The following is a 20,590-nucleotide window of genomic DNA, read 5'->3' on the forward strand; positions in this document are numbered from 1 at the left end:
GGCATCGCTGAGAAGACGGCATTTGAGCAAGGACATAAAGATGAGGAAGGCAGTAATATGGCTATCTAGAGGAAAAGCATTCCAGGCACAGGAAGCAGCAACTGTAAAGGTTCAAAAGGCGTGTGCCTCCCTCGTGTGCTCTCAGAACAGCAAAGAGGAAGTTCCCATCATGGCTCAGAGGAAATGAATCTACCTAGTATCCATGACGATGCAGGTTCGATCCCTGGCATCACTCAGTGGGTTAAGCATGAAGCATTGCTGTGAGCTGCGGAGGAGGTCGCAGGTGCAGATCAGATCTGGCATTGTGGCTGTGGTGTAGGCCAGCAGCTGTAGCTCTGATTCGACCCTTAGCCTGGGAACCTCCATATGCCTCAGGTGTGGCCCTAAAAAAGGCCAAAAAAAAAAAAAAAGAACAGTAGAGAAGCCAGTGTGACTGGAATGGAAAGGACAAGAGAGAAAGTATTAAGAAATGAAATAAAAATATCATGAAGGGAGTTCCCGTCGTGGCGCAGTGGTTAACAAATCCGACTAGGAACCATGAGGTTGCGGGTTCGGTCCCTGCCCTTGCTCAGTGGGTTAATGATCCGGCATTGCCGTGAGCTGTGGTGTAGGTTGCAGACGCGGCTCGGATCCCGCGTTGCTGTGGCTCTGGCATAGGCCGGTGGCTACAGCTCCGATTAGACCCCTAGCCTGGGAACCTCCATACGCCGAGGGAGCGGCCCAAGAAATAGCAAAAAGACAAAAAAAATATATATATATATCATGAAGGACTTCCTAGGCCACTCTAATGATTTTAGCTTCTACTGCAATTGAGAGGGGAGAGCCTTAAAGGGCTCTGAGCAGAAGAGTGACACAGGTTGCCTTCAGCTCTACAAGGATCACTCTACTACTATTTTGAGAACAGACTATAAGAAGCAAGGGTAGAAACAAGGACACTAGTTAGAGGACTAATGATAATCCAGGCAATAAACCACAATGGTGGAGGTGGCAATAAGAAATGGCCAGTCTAGATATATATTTGAAGGTAGAGCCAACGAGAGACACTACCAGTGTGAAAATGGCACATCAGACAAAGCAATGAGCCAAGGATAACTTCAGGACTTCTTGCCTGAACAGGTGAAGAAACAGATGTGATGAAGTGAGATGGAGAAGACTATAGGTCAAGAAGGTTGGGAAGGAGTTCCCTGGTGGCTCAGTGGGTTAAGGATCAGCATCGTCACTGGTGTGGCACGGGTTTGTTTGCTGGCCAGGAACTTTCACGCATTCACATGCTTCAAATGCAACCAAAAAAAAAAAAAAAGTTGGAGTGGAGACAAAAATAAATCAAATCAGTTTTGTGCATATTAAGATGTCTGTTAGATATGCAAATGAAAATGTGTACTTGGCACTTACAATACATACAATTCTGGAGTTAAAAGAGAGTTTTAGACTAGAAATATAAGTTTGGGAAATATAAGCCTGATGAGTCACACAGATATTTCCTTGAAACTAGGGGAGATCACCAAAGGGAAGAAGTGTGAACGGAAAAAGAAGTCAAGGACTTGGCCTTCTAATATTAAAAGGTCCTCACTGGTAAACTATGTTCAATAAATTATCCCATGAAAATAGATACTATCCATACATCTATAGCCAACTCATTTTTTTTTCTTTTGTGACCGCCCCAGAACATTAGGAGTTCCCAGGTCAAGGGTCAGATCCAAGTTGCTCTTGCAACCTGTTGCCAGATCCTTAACCCACGGTGCCAGGCCAGGGACTGAACCTGCATCCCAGCACTCCAGAGATGCCAATGATCCCACTGTGCCAGAGCAGGAACTCCAACAGCTAACTGACTTTTGAAAACGCTGTTGTTCATTCAATGGAAAATGAATAGTCTCTTCAACAAATAGTACTTGGACAACTCGATTTCCAAATGGAAAAGAATGAAACTGGACCCCTACCTCACGTTGAATACAAAAATTAGGAGTTCCCGTCGAGGCGCAGTGGTTAACGCATCTGACTAGGAACCATAAGGTTGTGGGTTCGGTCCCTGGCCTTGCTCAGTGGGTTAAGGATCCGGCGTTGCCGTGAGTGTGATGTAGGTTGCAGACTCGACTGGGATCCCGTGTTGCTGTGGCTCTGGTGTAGGCTGGCAGCTACAGCTCCGATTAGACCCCTAGCCTGGGAAACTCCATATGCCACACAAACGGCCCAAGAAATAGCAAAAAGACCAAAAAAAAAAAAAAAAACTGTATTTCTCTTACAAGAAAACATAGGGGTAAATCTGCATGACCTTTGATTTGCCAATGGATTCTTAGATATGACAGCAAAAACATGAGCAACAGAAGAAAAAATAGATAAACTGGACCACCACCAAAATCAAAAACTTTTATGCATCAAGGATATAATCAAAAAAGCAAAAAGACCATCTACAGAATGAGAAAAAATTTTATCTGTAAACTATTTATCTAAGGAATCCATATCTGGAATATATGAAAAATTCCTACAACTCAACATGAAAATGATAAACAACTCAATTTAAAAATGGGCAGAGTTCCCGCTGTGGCTCAGCCGGTTAAGGACTTGACATAGTGTTCGTGAGGATGTGGTTCGGTCCTTGGCCTTGCAGTGGGTTGAGGATGTGGTGTTGCCGCAAGCTACAGCGTAGGTCTCTGATACAACTCAGATCTGGAGTTGCTGTGGCTGTGGCATAGGCCAACAGCTGCAGTTCCAATTCAGCCCCTAGCCCAGGATCTTCCACATGCTGCAAGTGTGGCCGTAAAAAGAAACTAAAAATAAAAATGGGCAAAAGGGGAGCTCCCGCTATAGTGCAGTGGGTTAAAAGAATCCAACTGCAGTGGCTAAGCTTGATGCAGAGTTGTGGGTCTGATCCCCAACCCAATACAGTGGACTAAGGATATGACGCTGCCACACCTGCAGCTCAGATTCAATCCCTGGCCCAGCAACTTCCATACGCCACTTCTGCAGCCATTAAAAAAAGGTAAAGGAGAGTTCCCTAGTGGCCTGGTGGTTAGGACTGGGTACTTTTACCACTATGGCCTAGGTTCAATCCCTGGTCTGGGAACTGACATCCCATATCAAGCAACTGTATGCCTCAGAGCCCCCCCCCCCCCTAAAAAAGTAAAAATTTCAAAAATTTCAAGGGATTTCAATGGACATTTCTACAAAAAAGATATACAAATGGCTAAAAAGCATATGAAAAAATGCTAAGCAACATTAGCCATTAAGGAAATGCATATCGAAACCATAATGAAATACCACTTCACATCTACTACGACGACTAATTTCGTGTGTGTGTGTGTGTGTGTGTGTGTGTGTGTGGAAAATAAGACATGAAGAGGATGTGCATCAATTGGAACCCACATACATTGCTGGTAGGAATGCAACATGATGCATCCACCATGGAAAACAGTTCAGCAAGTTCCTCAAAAAGCTAAGCAGAATTACAGTATGACCTAGGAACCCCATCCCTAGGAACAGACCCAAAAGAATTGAAAAAAGAACTCAGACATTTAACACTTGTATGCCAATGTTCACTGTAGCATTATTCACATTAGATAAAGAATAGAAACAACCCACGTGTTCATCAACAGATGAGTGAGTAAAAATGCGGTATATCCATATAATGGGATATTGTTCAGACATAAGGAGAATGAAGTTCTGATACATGCTACAACATGAATGAATCTAGAAAACATTATGCTAATAGGAAATAAGCTAAACACAAAAGGACAAATACAGTATGATTCTGCCTGTGTGAAATATCCAAATAGTCAAATTTATAGAGACAAAAAGAGTTTACTGGGGGCTGGAGAAAAGAAAGAATGAGAAGTTACTGCTCAATAGGTACAGAGCTTATTTAGGGTGGTAAAAAATTTTTGGAAACAGATAGTGACGACGGTTGCACAACAATGAATATAATTAATACTACCAAACTGTACATTTAAAATGGTTAAAACTGGAGTTCCCGTCGTGGCGCAGTGGTTAATGAATCCGACTAGGAACCATGAGGTTGCAGGTTCGGTCCCTGCCCTTGCTCAGCAGGTTAACGATCCGGCGTTGCTGTGAGCTGTGGTGTAGGTCGCAGACGTGGCTCGGATCCCGCGTTGCTGTGGCTCTGGCATAGGCCGGTGGCTACAGCTCCGATTAGACCCCTAGCCTGGGAACCTCCATATGCCGTGGGAGCGGCCCAAGAAATAGCAAAAAGCAAAAAAAAAAAAAAGACAAAAAAAATGGTTAAAACTACAAATTTTGTTTTATACATATTCCTCCACAATAAAAATTTGTAAAGAAAAAAGTAATATATCGAGTAATATCTCAAGTATGTCCCTTACCTTCCTATTGCCACCACCATTGTTCAGGCCCATATTATTTCCTGTCTGTTTTTTGTTTTTGTTTTTTTCCGGCCATGCACATGGCATGTGGAAGTTTCTGGACCAGGGATCAAATCTTCACCACAACTGTGACCTGGGATGCTTCAGTGATGACACATGAACCTTAAACCACTGTGCTACGAGGGAACTCTATCTCCTGTCTGCTTCTTAATCTACAAGATGTTATTACATTAACTTGTAATGTTCAAATTGACATTTGGTCAACCAAATCGCATACAAACTCTTCAGCTAGACATACAAAGTTCTTGATATGACTTAAATCAAATTTTCTGGACTTTTCTCACATTTTTTTCACTCTGTGAAACTGAGCTCCAATTGATTTGATTTGTACTTTGAACATGTTTCATGCTCTCCAGCCTCTATATTTTTGCTCATGTAATTTCTTCTTTGCACCTCCCTTCTCTATTTCACCCATTAAATCTTTCTCATCTTTTGACAATCCAATCAAAACCAACCCACTCTGGAATGTAAACTGATATAACCACTATGGAAAACAGTATGAAGGTACCTCAGAAAACTAAATACATTGGAGATCCTGTCATGGCTCAGTGGAAACGAATCTGACTAGTATCCATGAGGACACAGGTTCGACCCCTGGTGTCACTCAGTGAGTTAAGGATCCAGCGTTGCTGTGAGCTGTGGTGGAGGTCACAGATGCAGCTCAGATCTAGCATTGCTGTGGCTGTGGTGTAGGCCAGTGGCTACAGCTCCAATTCAACCCCTAGTCTGGCAATCTCCATATGCCATGGGTGCAGCCCTAAAAAGACAAAAACAAAAAACAAAACAAAACAAAAACATCTAAATATAGAACTATCATATGACCCAGCAATCCCATTCCTGGGCATATATGCACACAAAGCTTTCACTGAAAAAGATACATGCACCCCTATGTTCACTGCAGTGCTATTCACAATAGCCAAGACATGGAAACAACTTAAATGACCATCAACAGATGAATAGATTAAGAAGATGTGGCACATATACACAATGGAATACTACTCAGCCATAAAGGAGAACAAAATAATGCCATCTGCAGCAACATGGATGGAAGTAGAGACTCTCATACTAAGTGAAGTAAGTCAGAAGGAGAAAAACAAATGCCATGTGATGTTACTTATATCTGCAATCTAACATAGGGCCCAAATGAACTTCCCACAGAAAAGAAACAAACTCATGGACATGGAAAACAGATTTGCAGTTGCCAAGAGGGAGGAGGAAGGACTGGGAGTTTGGGGTTAGTAGATGCAAACTAGTGCATTTAGAATGGTAAGCAATGAGATTCTGCTGTATTGCACAGCAAACTATATCTGATCACTTGCCATGGAATTTGGAGAATAATGTGAAAAAAGAATGCATATGGATGTGCAACAGAAATTGACAGAATATTGTAAATCAACTATAATAAAAAATAAAATAAAAAAATCAACCCATTCTAAAGAGCCCTTTCCTCACCTCTAGTTACTTACTATCACCCCCAACTTGATGCAAATACTTTATCTAGCTAACTTCCATAGTATGTTTTCACTTCTCTTACGCTTTGCTGTGCTTCAGATACAATTTGTGCATTTGTCTAATCTTAATTCTCCCACCCCACCCAGATTATAAACTCTATCAAAAAAAGACTATATTTATATTGCATTCATCTTTGTATTGTCTACTGCTCCTAGTATAGGCAAACAGTGAATGCTCACTAGATTTAACTAAACAGGCAAAAATCTAAAGTGAAAAAGATCTGGAATCCATATGAGAAAATTCCTTCATCCATACTGACACAAATAATTCCCAAATGTAAGGAACAGCTTAGGTTATTGGACTGAACTTTCAGGTCACTCACCCACCACACATCAAAGCCAATCTACTGTCACCAGGTTGCAATGCAAGAAAGTATAACATTTATTGCAGGCACCATGTGAGGGGTATGAGCAGCTCATGCTTAAAAGACCCAGACTCCACAAGTGTTTTCAGGCAAGAGTTTTTTGTTTGTTTTATTTTGTTTTTTGGCTCCCCGCAGCATATGGAGTTCCCCGGCCAGGGATTAGATTCAGGTTGCAACTGTCACCCAAACAACAGCTGCGGGCAACACTGGATCCTTAACCCAATGTGCTAGTCTGGGGGTTGAACCTGCGCCCCAGAGTTCCCAAGACACCACTGATCCACTTGCGCCACAGCAGGAACTCCCATGCAAGAGGTTTTAAAGGCAACATTGGGAGGCAAGGGCTGCAGGATGCATAGCTTTCTTCTGACTGGCTGATGATGAGGTAACATGGTGGTGTTTCAAGAATCTCAATCAGCAACCTTCTAGTTCCAACCAGTCTGGGATCCTCATGTTCTGCACGGCAAGGGGGTGGGGGTGGGGGGGAGGATCCTTAGTTCCTAAAGAACAAACCAAAGAAATCCTTGTTCTGTATATCCCTTAAGGGGAACTAGGACTCTGTTTTATCCCAACTATAGTCATAACTATTCTTGTTTAACCGCTTTTCTTTTGTTTCTACATTCCCTCACTTCCCTACTTAGTAACAACCTATGCCTGCTCCTTGGAACTCAGGGAAGGCCTAGGAGACTACAGTCTTTCTACAAACAAGAAATGGGAGACATGGAGGGGGCATTTGTATCTGGGAGATCTTACAAGGTCTTGCTCAGTTTCAATGCCCCCTTTTCTCTGATATACCTCAATCCTGGGGGAATAGGTGCAGGACAGAAAGGGAATGAAGTTTTGGACTGAAAGGTTAATCATAAACTTGGCGCAGGAACTTGGCTTTTAGGGGGACTTGGTTTCATTTAGTAAGAGAAAGAAAAATAATGCCTTTCAAACAAACAATGTGATGATGAGATGGTGTAAAACATTTCTCAACAATAAATTCTGGTAACAGAAAATTTTGTAAAAAGGAAGTCCAGGTACAATACGAATATATTTTTTATGACTGTCTTTATTTGTGAATAAGAAGTATGACAAACAAACATCTAAGAGGAGTTCCCGTCGTGGCTCAGGAGAAAAGAATCCAACTAGGAACCATGAGGTTGCGGGTTCAATCCCTGGCCTCGCTCAGTGGGTTAAGGATCTGGCGTTGCTGTAAGCTATAGTGTAGGTCACAGACTCGGCTCGGATCCTGCTTTGCTGTGGCTGTGGTATAAACCAGCAGCTGTAGCTCCGATTTGACCCCTAGCCTGGGAACCTCCACGTCGTGGGTGCAGCCCTAAAAAGCAAAAAACAAAAAAAACAAAAACAAAAAACTAAGAAAATGAAAATAAACCTATCTTTGTTTTCAGGTTCTCCAAGATCAAGCAAGAATGACCTTTTAAATAAAAACACTTTTATATAATACATTTACTAATCCAATGTTTGTCCCACATTTATAAAACCTAAATGTTGTACTCTAATTCACACTGCCAATTTCCCAGCTGGTTTACTATATTATGTGGGACTTAAGTGTATATATGCTACACTTCTGATACCCTTTCTGTCCAGTTAGAACAGAGAGGGAATGTGACTTTAGTTTAAAAGGACTCAAACTTCTCAGATCTCTAATATCCCTTCAAAATCTAAAATTTTAGGAAGACTATATATTCTAAGTTGAATATGAGCATCCATAAAATATACTCCTTTGAACACAAAGCCAATAACTAGCCAATTTTTTTTCCATTTAAAACATCCACTCAACCAGAGATTGAGTTAATCGACTCTATTGTAATTAGAAATCATCTAGATAAACTGAATCAATGGATACAACCAATATTTCATTTTAAATAAAAATGTTCATCTCCTCCTTTTCCCTGCACTCGGCACCAAAACAATAAAAGTTAATATGTTCTTATTATGCCAATCACCAAACAGCTTTAAGAGGAAGAAAAATAAAAACAGAAATGTGTGAAAATTCAAAATCTACACTCCGCTTTCTCATTCCCTTCAGGGTACTTATATTCCAAAAATAGCCGACACTGTTTTAGAATTCTCTTTCTAATATGCTCATTCGCCTATATCCTGACATCTCAAAGGACTAATAATAAGCCCTTTGAGACTCCTCCATCGAATTTTTCTCCACCCCATCACCACCACCTCCCACCCCACTGCCTTCCACCACAATATTCTCCACTGAATGCCCCACAAAAGCAAAACTGACCATGTAAACTATGCTACTTAAAAACCTCCACTGTCCACCCAACAACTTACAAGATAAAGTATAAACTAATTAAAATGGCTGATTTGCTCCCAAGTGCCTAATTGCTAAATCTTTACTACCTACTGAACAGCTCCATGTTTTTGCATATGCTTTCCTCTACATCTAGGATGCACTTCTCCTACTTACCTTTTAAGATCTCAAATCACCTTCTCTACATGAAACACCCACATCCGAAACAGAATTACTCTCCCCTTCCTCTGTGCTCCCATAGTACTTTAAGACTTTTTACAATGTGTTGTATTAATTACAGGAGGTAATATAAGGCAGTGGCTACGAAGAGAAGCTTTGGCATAAGAAGGATTTGGGTCCAACCTGATCTTTCACCTAGCAGCAATATGGTTTTAGGCAAGCTGGCTACCTAAACCTCACTAATAAAACTGTCAAAACACATGAATCTAGCTAAAAGTGCTACAGTGGGTGAGTGCATTCAGCACTCCCCACCCTTGAGGCTAATAAATATTCAATGAACAGCAGCAGAGTTGAGGCCAGGATCACAATTATCTGTCTCAGATTGTGGCGTGCAGCGGGGGGGGGGGAAGGAATGTGGTGGTCTTCCCCCACAAGGGAAGGAACTATGTCTAAAGTAATCCTAAGGGGATGCATACACCAAAATGTTTAATCATTTCTCAATGATTTGAGTGATAGAATTATAAAGCAATTTTTGTTCTCTTCCTTTTGATCCTTTCTGCACTGCATGTATGCAACCAACTAAAACAAAAGCTATAAGCGCTTAAAAATTTGATCCTGGAGTTCCCCCTATGGCACAATGGGATCAGCAACACAGTGCCAGGGCACAGGTTCAATCCCCAGCCCAGCACAATGGGTTAAAGGATCCGGCATTGCTGAAACTGCAGCGTAGGTCACAACTGTGGTTCAGATCTGAGCCCTGGCCCAGGAACTCCATATGGCATGGGGCAGCCAAGGGCAAAAAAAAAAAACCCTGATCTTTGAGCACCCTTGGTGGTGCGGCGGGTTAGTAATCGGGCATTGTTACTGCTGTGGCTCAGGTCACAGCTGTGGCACAGGTTGAACTCCTGGTCCCGGCACTTCTACATGCCACGGTCAGGCCAAAAATAAAAAAAAAAAAATCTGATCCATTACCTAGGAGCATCATCTAACATATTGTGCTCTATAAATATCTGCAAAATGCAAAATGAAGGAATTTCTACAGTGCATTTAGTTTCACAAGTAAGCATTTTATATTAACTTATTTCTTTGCTTCTCATCATTGCTTCTTGGGTAGGTAGGGCAGGCTATTATTACTGCCCCTAGAAAATGAGGATCAAAGTTCAGAAACAACTAAATAGGGCCTAGGCTGTAACTTAAAGCCAAAACCTCTAATTTCAAATTCTGAGTTTTTTTTACTTTACTACTAAGCACTAAAAGTGGACTCCTACTCACATTCCCAAGTCAGAGAGTTAAATCACTTGTGCACTGAGAGGGAGGAAGCAAAAAAGAATAAAAGAATGTAACTTTTTTTAAAGTTTCATTAATCCTTTCAAACAATAGGGGGGGGAAAAACCTGAGCACAAAAGTAGGGAATCATATTGTTGCACAAAGTCTAAGTAACCAGTAAAAATAGCAGGCGCTAAGAGATCCAATATGTGCCAGACACTAGTCCAAATACTTTACATATATTACCTTATTAATTTAATTATATGAAACAGATAACTACTGTCTCTATTTTACAAATGGATAAACTAAATAAAACACAAAGTTAAATCATCTGCCTAAGATAAAATAATTGGTAGATCCAGATTTCAAAACTAGGCAGTAAAGTAAGATCAAGGAGTCAAAAAATCAAAATTTAGGGACAGTAATGATACATTTTATCTTATTTCAAAGGATCTATATTATCCTTAAACTATGAAAAGAATAGAAGCCCTCCCTGGATTACATGAATTTCTAATAATTACACGCAGTTATTTTTCTCGTCAAATATCACTGTTAACTTGTACTATTGAGAGTGTAACAAAAATATTCAGCTATCAACTACAAGAACTTACAGCACTTTTCTACAGTAAGTCCTTCTTAGCTTTGTAAAACAAAAAGGCTAAGACATTAAAGGTTTTATCAAAGAATACAAATCAAAAGAAATACACAACTTTCAAAAATGACAACTCCAGCAAAAAACCATTACCTATGCAGCAACATTTCTCAAACCTAGCTTTGATTTACAATCACATATGGACCTTTTAAAAAACCAATACATAGAACCCACTCCAGACCAATTAAATCAGGGTATCTGGTGATGGCTCTAAGAGTTTTTAAAGCTCCCAAGTGATTCTAAAGAGTTGCCAGTGTTGGAGTTACCATTGTAGCGAAGCAGAAACGAATCTGACTAGGAGCCATGAGGTTGCGGGTTCAATCCCTGGCCTCGCTCAGTGGGTTAAGGATCTGGCATTGCCATTGCCGTGAGCTGTCATGTAGATCGCAGACGTGGCTCCGATCCTGTGTGGCTGTGGCCGGCAGCTGTAGCTCCCATTTGATCCTTAGCCTGAGGACCTCCATATGCCATGTGTGTTCTGCCCTAAAAAGCAAAAAAAAAAAAAAAAAAAAAAAAGGAGTAGCCTAGGTTGAGAACCACTATTCTAAGGAAATCCAGTCTCCCATATTATTACTTCATACAGAGCTTTTTGTCCATAATGGTCTGGAAATTTACTCAGTCACCTTATTCAGCCAATTTGCAAACAACCAAGAAAGTAAAATAAATAGGACCCTTCAACTATTAACAGGGGCATTAATTACAAGCACAGATGACCCAAGAGATTAGACAAAAATCAGGTAAAAGGATTCCAATAATAATGTTTTGGATAACAGAGTAACTTCAATGAACATATCGACTATGCCAATAACCAAGCTATTTCCATTTTAGAATCCTAGATTTTCCACTCTGAAATGGCGCCATGCTTTCTGATGTACTCAAGAGCTCAACAATTCCCAAAAGAGTAACACTGAAACAAGGTTGTTTTAAGGTTGTATAATTGCTGACAAAGAAAATCTTATTATGCTTCATATAGAAGATACCCCGGAAAAGTCAAGACTGCTATAAGAACCCTGAAGTGCAAAGTCACACACCTACATTTTTGCTTTTGGCTACATACAGTTTCACAGGAAAACTAAATAAACTTCAAAATCAAACACCTGTGTGTTATTCAAAAATACTACAGATCCACATCCTTTATTCAAAACCCTTGAGGGCAGATATACTACAGGATTTTTCAAATTTTAGAACGACAGTACCTACCAGAAAAAGCCCTTAAGGATGGAAAACAGCATCAATAATCAAACAACAACACTCCAACCTCAAACTTTGACTACTTTTTAAGTGAGATAAATAAAAATTATGTAAGTAGCTTACTATCAGTACAAGTCACCAAATAATTTCTGCAAACACCTGAAAGAACTTTCTTTTTCAGAGATTTGGGTGAACCCATAATTCAAGATTTTTCTTTGATATTCAAGATATTAAAATTGTACCTCAGTAAAAAGTCACTATGAGAAAAACATCCTTTCAATACCACTGTAATTCTATTGTCTTCTTTTTTTTTTTTTTGCCATTTCTTGGGCCGCTCCTGTGGCACATGGAGGTTCCCAGGCTAGGGGTCTAATCAGAGCCGTAGCCACCGGCCTACGCCAGAGCCACAGCAACGCCAGATCCAAGCCGCATCTGCGACTTACACCATAGCTCATGGCAACGCCAGATCCTTAACCCACTGAGCAAGGCCAGGGACAGAACCTGCAACCTCATGGTTCCTAGTCGGATTCGTTAACCACTGCACCACGACGGGAACTCCCAATACCACTGTAATTCTAAAGAAACAACTCAAGTGACTATGATAGATACACAAGAAAAAGTCCAAGTGGTGTACACTAATTTTCATGATAATTAAAAGAGCATTTAAGTATCCACCTTAATTTTCATAATGCAATTTTGGGCAAAACCAAAAAAAATACATCAACCTGTGCACTCTCATAGACTAAAGCAAGTCCAATGCAGAGAGCCAGAGGTAAAGAAGGAGCAAATCAACACCTAATCCTGTCTAGCAATATGGAATATACAAAAAGGGCTTAGAAGCTAAGCAGACCAGTCTCCACCACACCACACAGTTACTTAACTTCTTTAAATTCCAGTTTCTTCATGTAAGGATGGAGATGATAATAATAGTACTGACTTCCTTGTGTTTTTAAGAGGATTAAATAAAGTAATATTTGAAGTCCATAATACATAAATAAGTATTAATTTGCTACTACTCTTCCAAAGACCAACTATATGCTCAAAGGGCTCAAGTATGACTTGTCTATAAGTTATTAGGCAAATTTTGTAATACAAAACCCACCATGAAAATATGATTTTCAAGTTTCAAAAATCCACTGTGGATTAAAATAATTTCTGAAATCAGAGCAGCTTCTCAAAACACATTCTAACCAAACCTACCTACTCTCCCAATACCTTTGTCTTCCACACAACCAACACACACACACAAATGGGTGGTAAGTGAAAATAAACTATATTGAAAAATGCACTCTTTTAACCAGAAATAAAATTACCAAAGTAGCCTATGTTTTGCTGATACAGAAAACCATTACAATACTAAGACTACATCACTTATATACAACCGCTGTCCAAAAAACCCAGACAATTTAAATATACTTAGAAAAAGAAGGCACAACAGCCCAAAATCCAACTATCATAAACTATCCACTGAATAAGAAAGTTTCCAACTGTGGGCAGATTTTTGCACCTAGTGGATAAAATCACTGTCAAATATATAAAAAGATGGAATTGTTTGTTATTACTTATCCTAAATTCAATTTAATTTAGTTCCATTATGTAAATGAAGAATTTTACAGAGCACTGAATGTCTTAAAGCCTAATAAGTTTCTGAGTTGGTTTAATGTTTCCCTGTTAACAATGTCCCCAAAGTACAGTATATCAGCTGGACAACCTAGACCCCACCACCACCACACCCAACTTGAGAGAATGTATTTATTCAAGTTAGCACGCTTTTGTGAATAAGAAAACCTTCCTAAGGTTGTTCTTACTCAAAACCTACTCGTTACTGTTAACGCTACCATAAAACAACCTATTAGGGCCTTGCAGTTCCAGCATCAGTTTTAAGAATATCACCTGCCATATGTCCTAGCGGCGTGCAACAAATGGAATCCAAACAATCCGAACATAAAATGCTTTGAAAAGAATTTATATAATTCTGTATTCTAATCCAATGTTGTTTAACGTGAAAAGATTTAGAACTAAAAGCAAATGCACCCGCTACCTCACAAATGAACTACCTATAGACTTAATCCTTCCTTCATACTTGCACTTTTTCCGCCATAAACAGGAAACTCCAAAGAAAAGGAAATAGAGAAAAGCCTGGTTTTTTTGTTTTGTTTTTTTGCTAAGGGGAATAACGGCATTGCTCCCAACCCCCGCAGTGTAAGTGAACAAATGAAAAGGCAATAGGGGAAAGGCACGGGGGGAGGGGCGGCTGGCGAGCTCAGTTGGCGTCCTATAGATACCACCCAGCTCTGACTGTGCCCAAAACATCTGTAACGACAGCTGCAACAGGCAAACTGGGGTGTAGGGTAAAGGGGACCGTGGGTTGAGGGTTCAGAGTGGAGCCTGCTCGCTCGGCTTCCTCCGTAGCCAACTCTCTACTCTCATCTTCCAGTTCCCATCCTCCCTATGCCATCTTGTTCCCTCCATAAAGAAAAATACCCCCATAAAAGCCGAGGAATAGAAGACAAAGAGACTGGACGAGGCTGCCAGGAGCCGCCAGAACAATAGAGGAGAGGGTGCAAAGCGAAACTCCAGAGGAGGACAATGAAGGGGGTGGAGAGGAGCCTGGAGAGGCACGGAGGGAAACACAGCTGAGCCCGGGCGCCGCCAGCGGCTGACGCCTGGACGCGAGGCCGGGCCGCGCGGGCGGTATCACCCCAAGCGCAGCGGACTGAGCTGGGCCGGAGCGGGCAAAAGCCGCGCGGCCCAGAAGAGCCAGAGGGGCCTGCGCGGGTCCATGGCAGCTACCAGCGGGACTCACCGGCATTCTGATCTCGGGGCCAGAGGTAGTATGTGGCCGGGATCACGATGAGCCCCACGAAGGAGGTGAGGAAGTAGAAGAAGGTGTTCCCGCTGTCATCGTACTGGAACTGCTGCCCCGCCATGGCGCCCCCTCCTCCGCCTCCCTCTTCTCACCGCCACCGCCACGACCCCCCTCTGTGCTCCAGCTCCCAGCGCCCCGGCCGGGTGTGGCGTAGCTCCTACGCCGCCGGCGCCGCTCCTCCCCGCCCCCACGCTACTCTCACGGACACGCCGCCGCCACCGCCGCCGCCACCGCCGCTGCCGACCCCCGATCTCGCGAGAAGACAAAGCTCCCGCCCCTCTCGGTTTTTCCCTCCCCTCCACCCCCTCCTGCCTCTCCCTCACACGCTCTCTGAGGGAGACGTGGCGCGCGCAGCCGGAGAATTCCGCGAGGCCCCGCCCTTATCCCTGCCCCCTTAACCTCAGCCCCGCCCTTCGAGTTCCTGTAGCTCCTCCCTTAGAGGCCCGCGGCTGCCTTCCTCTAGAGTCCCTCTCGCCCCCTTCTCGGTTTCCATTCCCCGGGTCGCGCTATGGTCTCGAGGGTCCTACCCCGGGCTTCCCGAACCACGCGTGCGGGGTTCACCTGACTGCGATCCCGGTCACCGCTGTTCGAAGTATAGCTCAGGCTTCCTTGCCTCACCTGTTCGGCATCCCTACCTCACCCGTCCTGCCTTCTCACTTTTCTGTTTTCCTAGTTAATAACAGTGTTTACTGATATACAATCTCCTGAGGTAGACCATGATGGAAAACAATATTTTTAAAAGAATTTATATATGACTGAGTCACTTTGCTGCACAGGGATATTGGCACAATTGTAGATCAACGCGGCTTTAATAAAAAATAAAAACGTAAAAAAGAATATTTCCTTGGGTTAGGATCCAGCTCCTTCAGATCCCGGAAACAAGTGTCAAAACTGAGTGGCTCCAGAGCAGGACGGAGAGGAGGGATGGTGAGGGGTTTTGTTTTTCTCTGGTTTGTTTGATTGTTGGCAAAGTAATGTGTGCCATTAAAAGGCTGCAATCTACATTGCGCCCATTTTGCAGCTGGAGATGCCCCAAAGTAGTAGAGATAGTGACCTACCTATCCCAGAGCTGATAATATTTGTAGCATTTTCTTCGGCAGGGGCAGTAGACTAAGACTTTTATTGCTTTAAATCGTTGACTATTTTAAGTCAGTGAAACCCTTGGGATAAATCAAAGGATATCCTCTCTCCAGATGAGGAAATTGAGTGACTGCCTAAAGTCAGGCACCGTAAAAGAAGGTCTGGAGATTCAAATTCAAACCCAGTCACTCTGACGCCACAAAGCCAGTGCCCACGACCACCGTCTCATCGCGGACCCTTACACTCCCCAGAGCTGCTGCCACCCCACCCCACCCCACCCCCGCCCCTGCAGAGGGTGGGCAGGACTCAGATGTTGGAGGAGGGACCGCGGGGGGAGCAGTCGCTCTCCGCAGCCTCTCCCCTCGCTGACTGTGAGATCCCAGAGGCCGGTATCAGCCGAGCTGGGAGCGGGGAGGGCTGGTGCCCTGATAGGCGAAGGACCCCACTGTCCCGCGGCAGCCCTGGCAGGGGCCTATCCCAACTTCTCCATCTACCCTCAGGAGACCGAAAGGAAGGGCCCACCCGGCTCACAGAGCGGTTGTGAGGATTTATAAAAAGAGCTATAGTAAAAATGCTTTTCAAAAGAAAAATAATGATATAAACAAATACCACATATATATAAAACACTATTTTTAAAACATTTTAAGGCTATATAGTCTATTTACTAGGCTCCTTTCAATATACCTGCCATTACTGGAAGAGAAATCTGATCACATCATCTTTTATTTCATGTCCTCAAAAATAGTATTTATCATAATCAATGATGACTTCCTTCATAATAGATTGTATTCACATATATTCTCTCTTCACTTTTGGATGTCCTACCTACCCATTTTGAAGGGAAATTTCAGAAAATCATTTTCTCTGCATTGCCCTCCTCATTTTTTTTCTCTATGAAGCTTTCAAAGACTATATTAGAAGAGAAGAAACAAAAGAGACAAGTGAGCAGAAGAGGATTGGACTATGAAGTCAACACAACATTGTGATCACATTGTGACCACCCAGTGCTGATATGCTCAAAACAATTTGCCTTGCTTCAGAAACAAATTAGTCTTAAAATTGGCTCAACTGAAGTGGATAGGATCCTGAAGCTCCTTTTGTTTATGTGGAATTTGCTATTAAGTCTTCCCAGGTTTTAATAACTCTGAACTGGTCAGGGTTTTTTTTATTACTTTGATTATACATTTTTCTCAGCATTAGTATAAAGATAATACATCAGTTTTATAATCTTGTTTCAATATAAATTATTCATGATAAATCTTCCCCTTCTGACTTTTTTTCTGCAAGAGTAATTCTTTCACTGCAGCTTTAGGTCATGCATATGAGTGGCTTGTACAGAACTGAACCATGAAACAAGATTTTGAACAAATTACATTTATTTGCTAAACTTAAGACCAGTCTAAAATATGATTTTTTTTACCAAATTAAAATATTAGAGATTTGAAAATGTTTCCTCTGTTTTCAAAGTTATAAACACATTTGTCTTAGAACTTAATGTTACCCATCATAGATAAACTTAGATGACCCAAATAGTCTCCAAAGCCAATCTGAATCATACCCTTAATCACAATTTCTGACTCAGTGATTTTTTTTTTTTTTTTGGCTTTTCAGGGCTGCACCCGGGGCATATGGAGATTCCCAAGCCAGAGGTCTAGTTAGAGCCACAGCAACACCAGATCTGGCCGAGTCTGCAAGCTACACCACAGCTCATGGCAATGCCAGATCCTTAACCCACTGAGCAAGGGCAGGGATCAAACCTGCAATCTCATGGTTCCTAGCCAGATTCGTTTCCGCTGCGCCATGACAAGAACTCCTCAGTGATTTTTTTTTAAAACTAACACAATTGTTTCTTTTAAGATATCATCAAATGAAATATTTAATAGTAGTGAGTGAATATGGTAGCAACAGAGCTACAAGCACATTTTGTTCTAGTCTAATAGGACATGTTAAAAGAAATTTTTTAATTTCTATGTGTCTGTGAATGAGCATTTTAATCAATTTCATTTCAATTTCTACGGTCTCACAAGTGTAGAAAGCCTATTTTTTGGTTCCTCTTAATAATTTGCTTTTTCCTTAGAGTGAATATTTCCTTCATTGCGAGTCATCCTTGTAACTACTGGTGTTGACTTACATGTATACACACCAAAACATATTTGGGTAGCCAAGTCAATGTGATTTAATTTTCTGATTAATGCAATTAACATCAAAGAGATTGGAAAGAACCGAATTAATAAGTAGATACAAGCAAGAATTTCCAGTCTTTTGCCCTTACTCCCAACCTACAATAACCTTCACTGACAAAGCCTAGCAAATCATCTCTAATGTTATACCTATTATTCCTTTGTTTCAATGTCAGGATTTTCTCCATTAAGAGCTAAATCTCTCCCCATACAAATTAAATAGTTCTTTTTTATTTGCTCTTACAGAGAGGAAAAGTTACATCATCATAATGACAATAGTTCCTCAACAAAGTAACATTTGTTCAATACATATTATTTATCAACTCTTCCTCAACATTATTCCAGTTGAAATTTCAAAGTGTGACCCACATGTTGGAACTTTAGGGAAAATGTACTAACCCACTGCAGTTCTTTCATTTCCTAGCTTCTCAAGTCCCTTTGGACTCAGTGAAACCCCAATCTTACATATGGAGAGAATATGAAGGGAGGTGTGGGTTAAAAAGACATTAGAACTTGATTATGCTCAACTGTAAAAGCATGAAAACTGCTAAAAGGGGAATTGAGGACTGTGGTTTTCTTCCATATTGGGAGGAGGTTTGTATTTTAGCTCCTTGCTTTTCGTAAGTGTATAGGACCTGTCAATATTTTTCTTATTCTATCCCTACATATGTGATTACTAAACCTGAGAATGTATGGTACTAAAGTCATTTGTCAACAATGTATCAATAAACTTTTATTATTTTATGAATTAATATATTCATACCAACATATCTAAACTGCTTAATGAATAAATGATTGACATTTCACAGTAAGCTATAAAATAGCACTTAATGAAATGCCCCACCCAGATTAAAGTATAATTTGAAGAATGGACATAAATAAACAGAAGATATCACTATAGACAATTTTAAAGGTGTATATTTGAGTAAGGAGGATAAAACTTCTCAACAGATATTAGAACTTTAGGAAAAACATAAATCATCTTGTTGACAACCAAATATCTGTGGGTCCTGAAACTTTTAAAATTGAGGAGTCTTAATTACCCTCCTTTGGATGCCTTTTTTAAAAAAGAAAAAAAGATATGATTTTGGCTAGCATAGATTAAGTATGATCCTGCAGAAAACAAGAGGGTGAACCACGTCACAATTTCTACTATTTCTTTTCTTTCTCCTTTACCCAGAATATCATTTCCACTCTTTGATATCAATCAAATCTTCTTTAGATCTAATACAACAGTTATGTCCCCAAAAAGACTTCTTTGACATACCTTACCTCACTCAGCTGACTCCTGTTATTTCACATCCTGTTCACTCTCTACTTCCAATTCTGCTTTCCTACCTCTGTCCTGCCTCACATCTGTTTTCTACACTGCAGCCAGGAATCCTTTTCTTCTTGTAACTTTCTATTTTGAAATAATTATAGATTCACAAGAAGTTGCAAAAGTAGTAGAGAGAAGACCCATTTATCCTTCACTCAGTCTCCTCCAGTGATAATATCTTTTATAACTATACTGCAAAAATCTGGTCGAAAATCTCCCATTTAAAACAAGCTTCACTGACTCTTTTTTTCCCCTTTCTTCCTTCCCTTGTTTCTCCTCATTTTTTCTGGTTCCTACTATAAAATATCAGAAGGTATAGATAATAGGAAATAGAATACATTATGGAATTTTTGCATCTATATAAAGAGGGAATTTAAGGCTTTTACAGGTGTGTTCAGTTGGCAAAACCTGGGTCACAGCCATACCCTGGTTGCAAGGTAGGCTGGAAAGCGAGTCCTTAGTGTTTTCATCTTCTATGATAAGATGAAGGTTCTGCCTCATAAGGTGGGAGATTTGCATATTTTGGAAAGGGTGCAGATGCCACCAAGAATGTCATTGGTCCATGGTAACCAGGCAGTTAAAAGGTGAGGTCCTCTATCCATTACTTCATGTGCTGGAGTTGGCATCTTGCTGAGACCTTTAGTTGAAAAAAGAATTGCTAAGGTTGCAGCAATACCACCCACAGTGGAGACTGAGGCTGAGTAACTTCAGAAGCAAGTGAAAGCAGGGAGTTCCCATTGTGGCACAATGGGAACGAACCCACTGGTATCTATGAGGACTCAGGTTCAATCCCTGGCCTCACTCAGTGGGTTAATGATTCCGCATTGCAGTGAGCTGTGATATAGGTCACAAACTCATGTAGGATCCCACGTTGGTGTGGCTGAGGTGAAGGCTGGTAACTGCAGCTCCAATTCGACCCCTAGCCTGGGAAACTCCATATGCCACAGGTGCAGAAAGAAAAGAAAGAAAGAAAGAAAGAAAGAAAGAAAGAAAGAAAGAAAGAAAGAAAGAAAGAAAGAAAGAAAGAAAGGAAAGCTGAAGCAGATGTGGCAACTTGTCCTCTAGGTTCAATAATATCCTTGCTTTATGGGTAGTGAGACAATGGCCGGACCTATATGAAGATTCAATTCTTACCCACAACCCTTCCAACCAACCCAAGAAGCCAAAACACAACCTCTTCAGCAATTGGCCCAGAATATCGACTAGCTTTCTAATTTTTTGCCCCCATTTCCAAATCAGTATCAACCAGCTAAATATGCTGCCCTAACCAATCACACAGCATACTCCACTCCCAGTCAGGCTGTCTCCAGCTTCTCCACACCAACAAGCTACAATC

The 20,590-nt window shown here is 41.2% G+C and overlaps 1 protein-coding gene across 1 annotated transcript in view; it reads right to left on the reverse strand.

The window, feature by feature from the left end:
• The window catches only part of SEC63 (SEC63 homolog, protein translocation regulator), a 74,415-nt gene extending 59,495 nt beyond the window's left edge, over positions 1 to 14,920 (reverse strand). The window contains exon 1 of the mRNA XM_047762155.1: positions 14,614 to 14,920. Within this exon, the coding sequence (XP_047618111.1) occupies positions 14,614 to 14,737 (124 nt within the window). The 5' untranslated portion in view covers positions 14,738 to 14,920. The remainder of the gene's footprint in view (positions 1 to 14,613) is intronic.
• Positions 14,921 to 20,590: the final 5,670 nt, after the last annotated feature.

The sequence above is a fragment of the Phacochoerus africanus genome, chromosome 2 (assembly GCF_016906955.1).
Source record: "Phacochoerus africanus isolate WHEZ1 chromosome 2, ROS_Pafr_v1, whole genome shotgun sequence".
In the NCBI taxonomy this organism is placed as follows: Eukaryota; Metazoa; Chordata; class Mammalia; order Artiodactyla; family Suidae; genus Phacochoerus; species Phacochoerus africanus.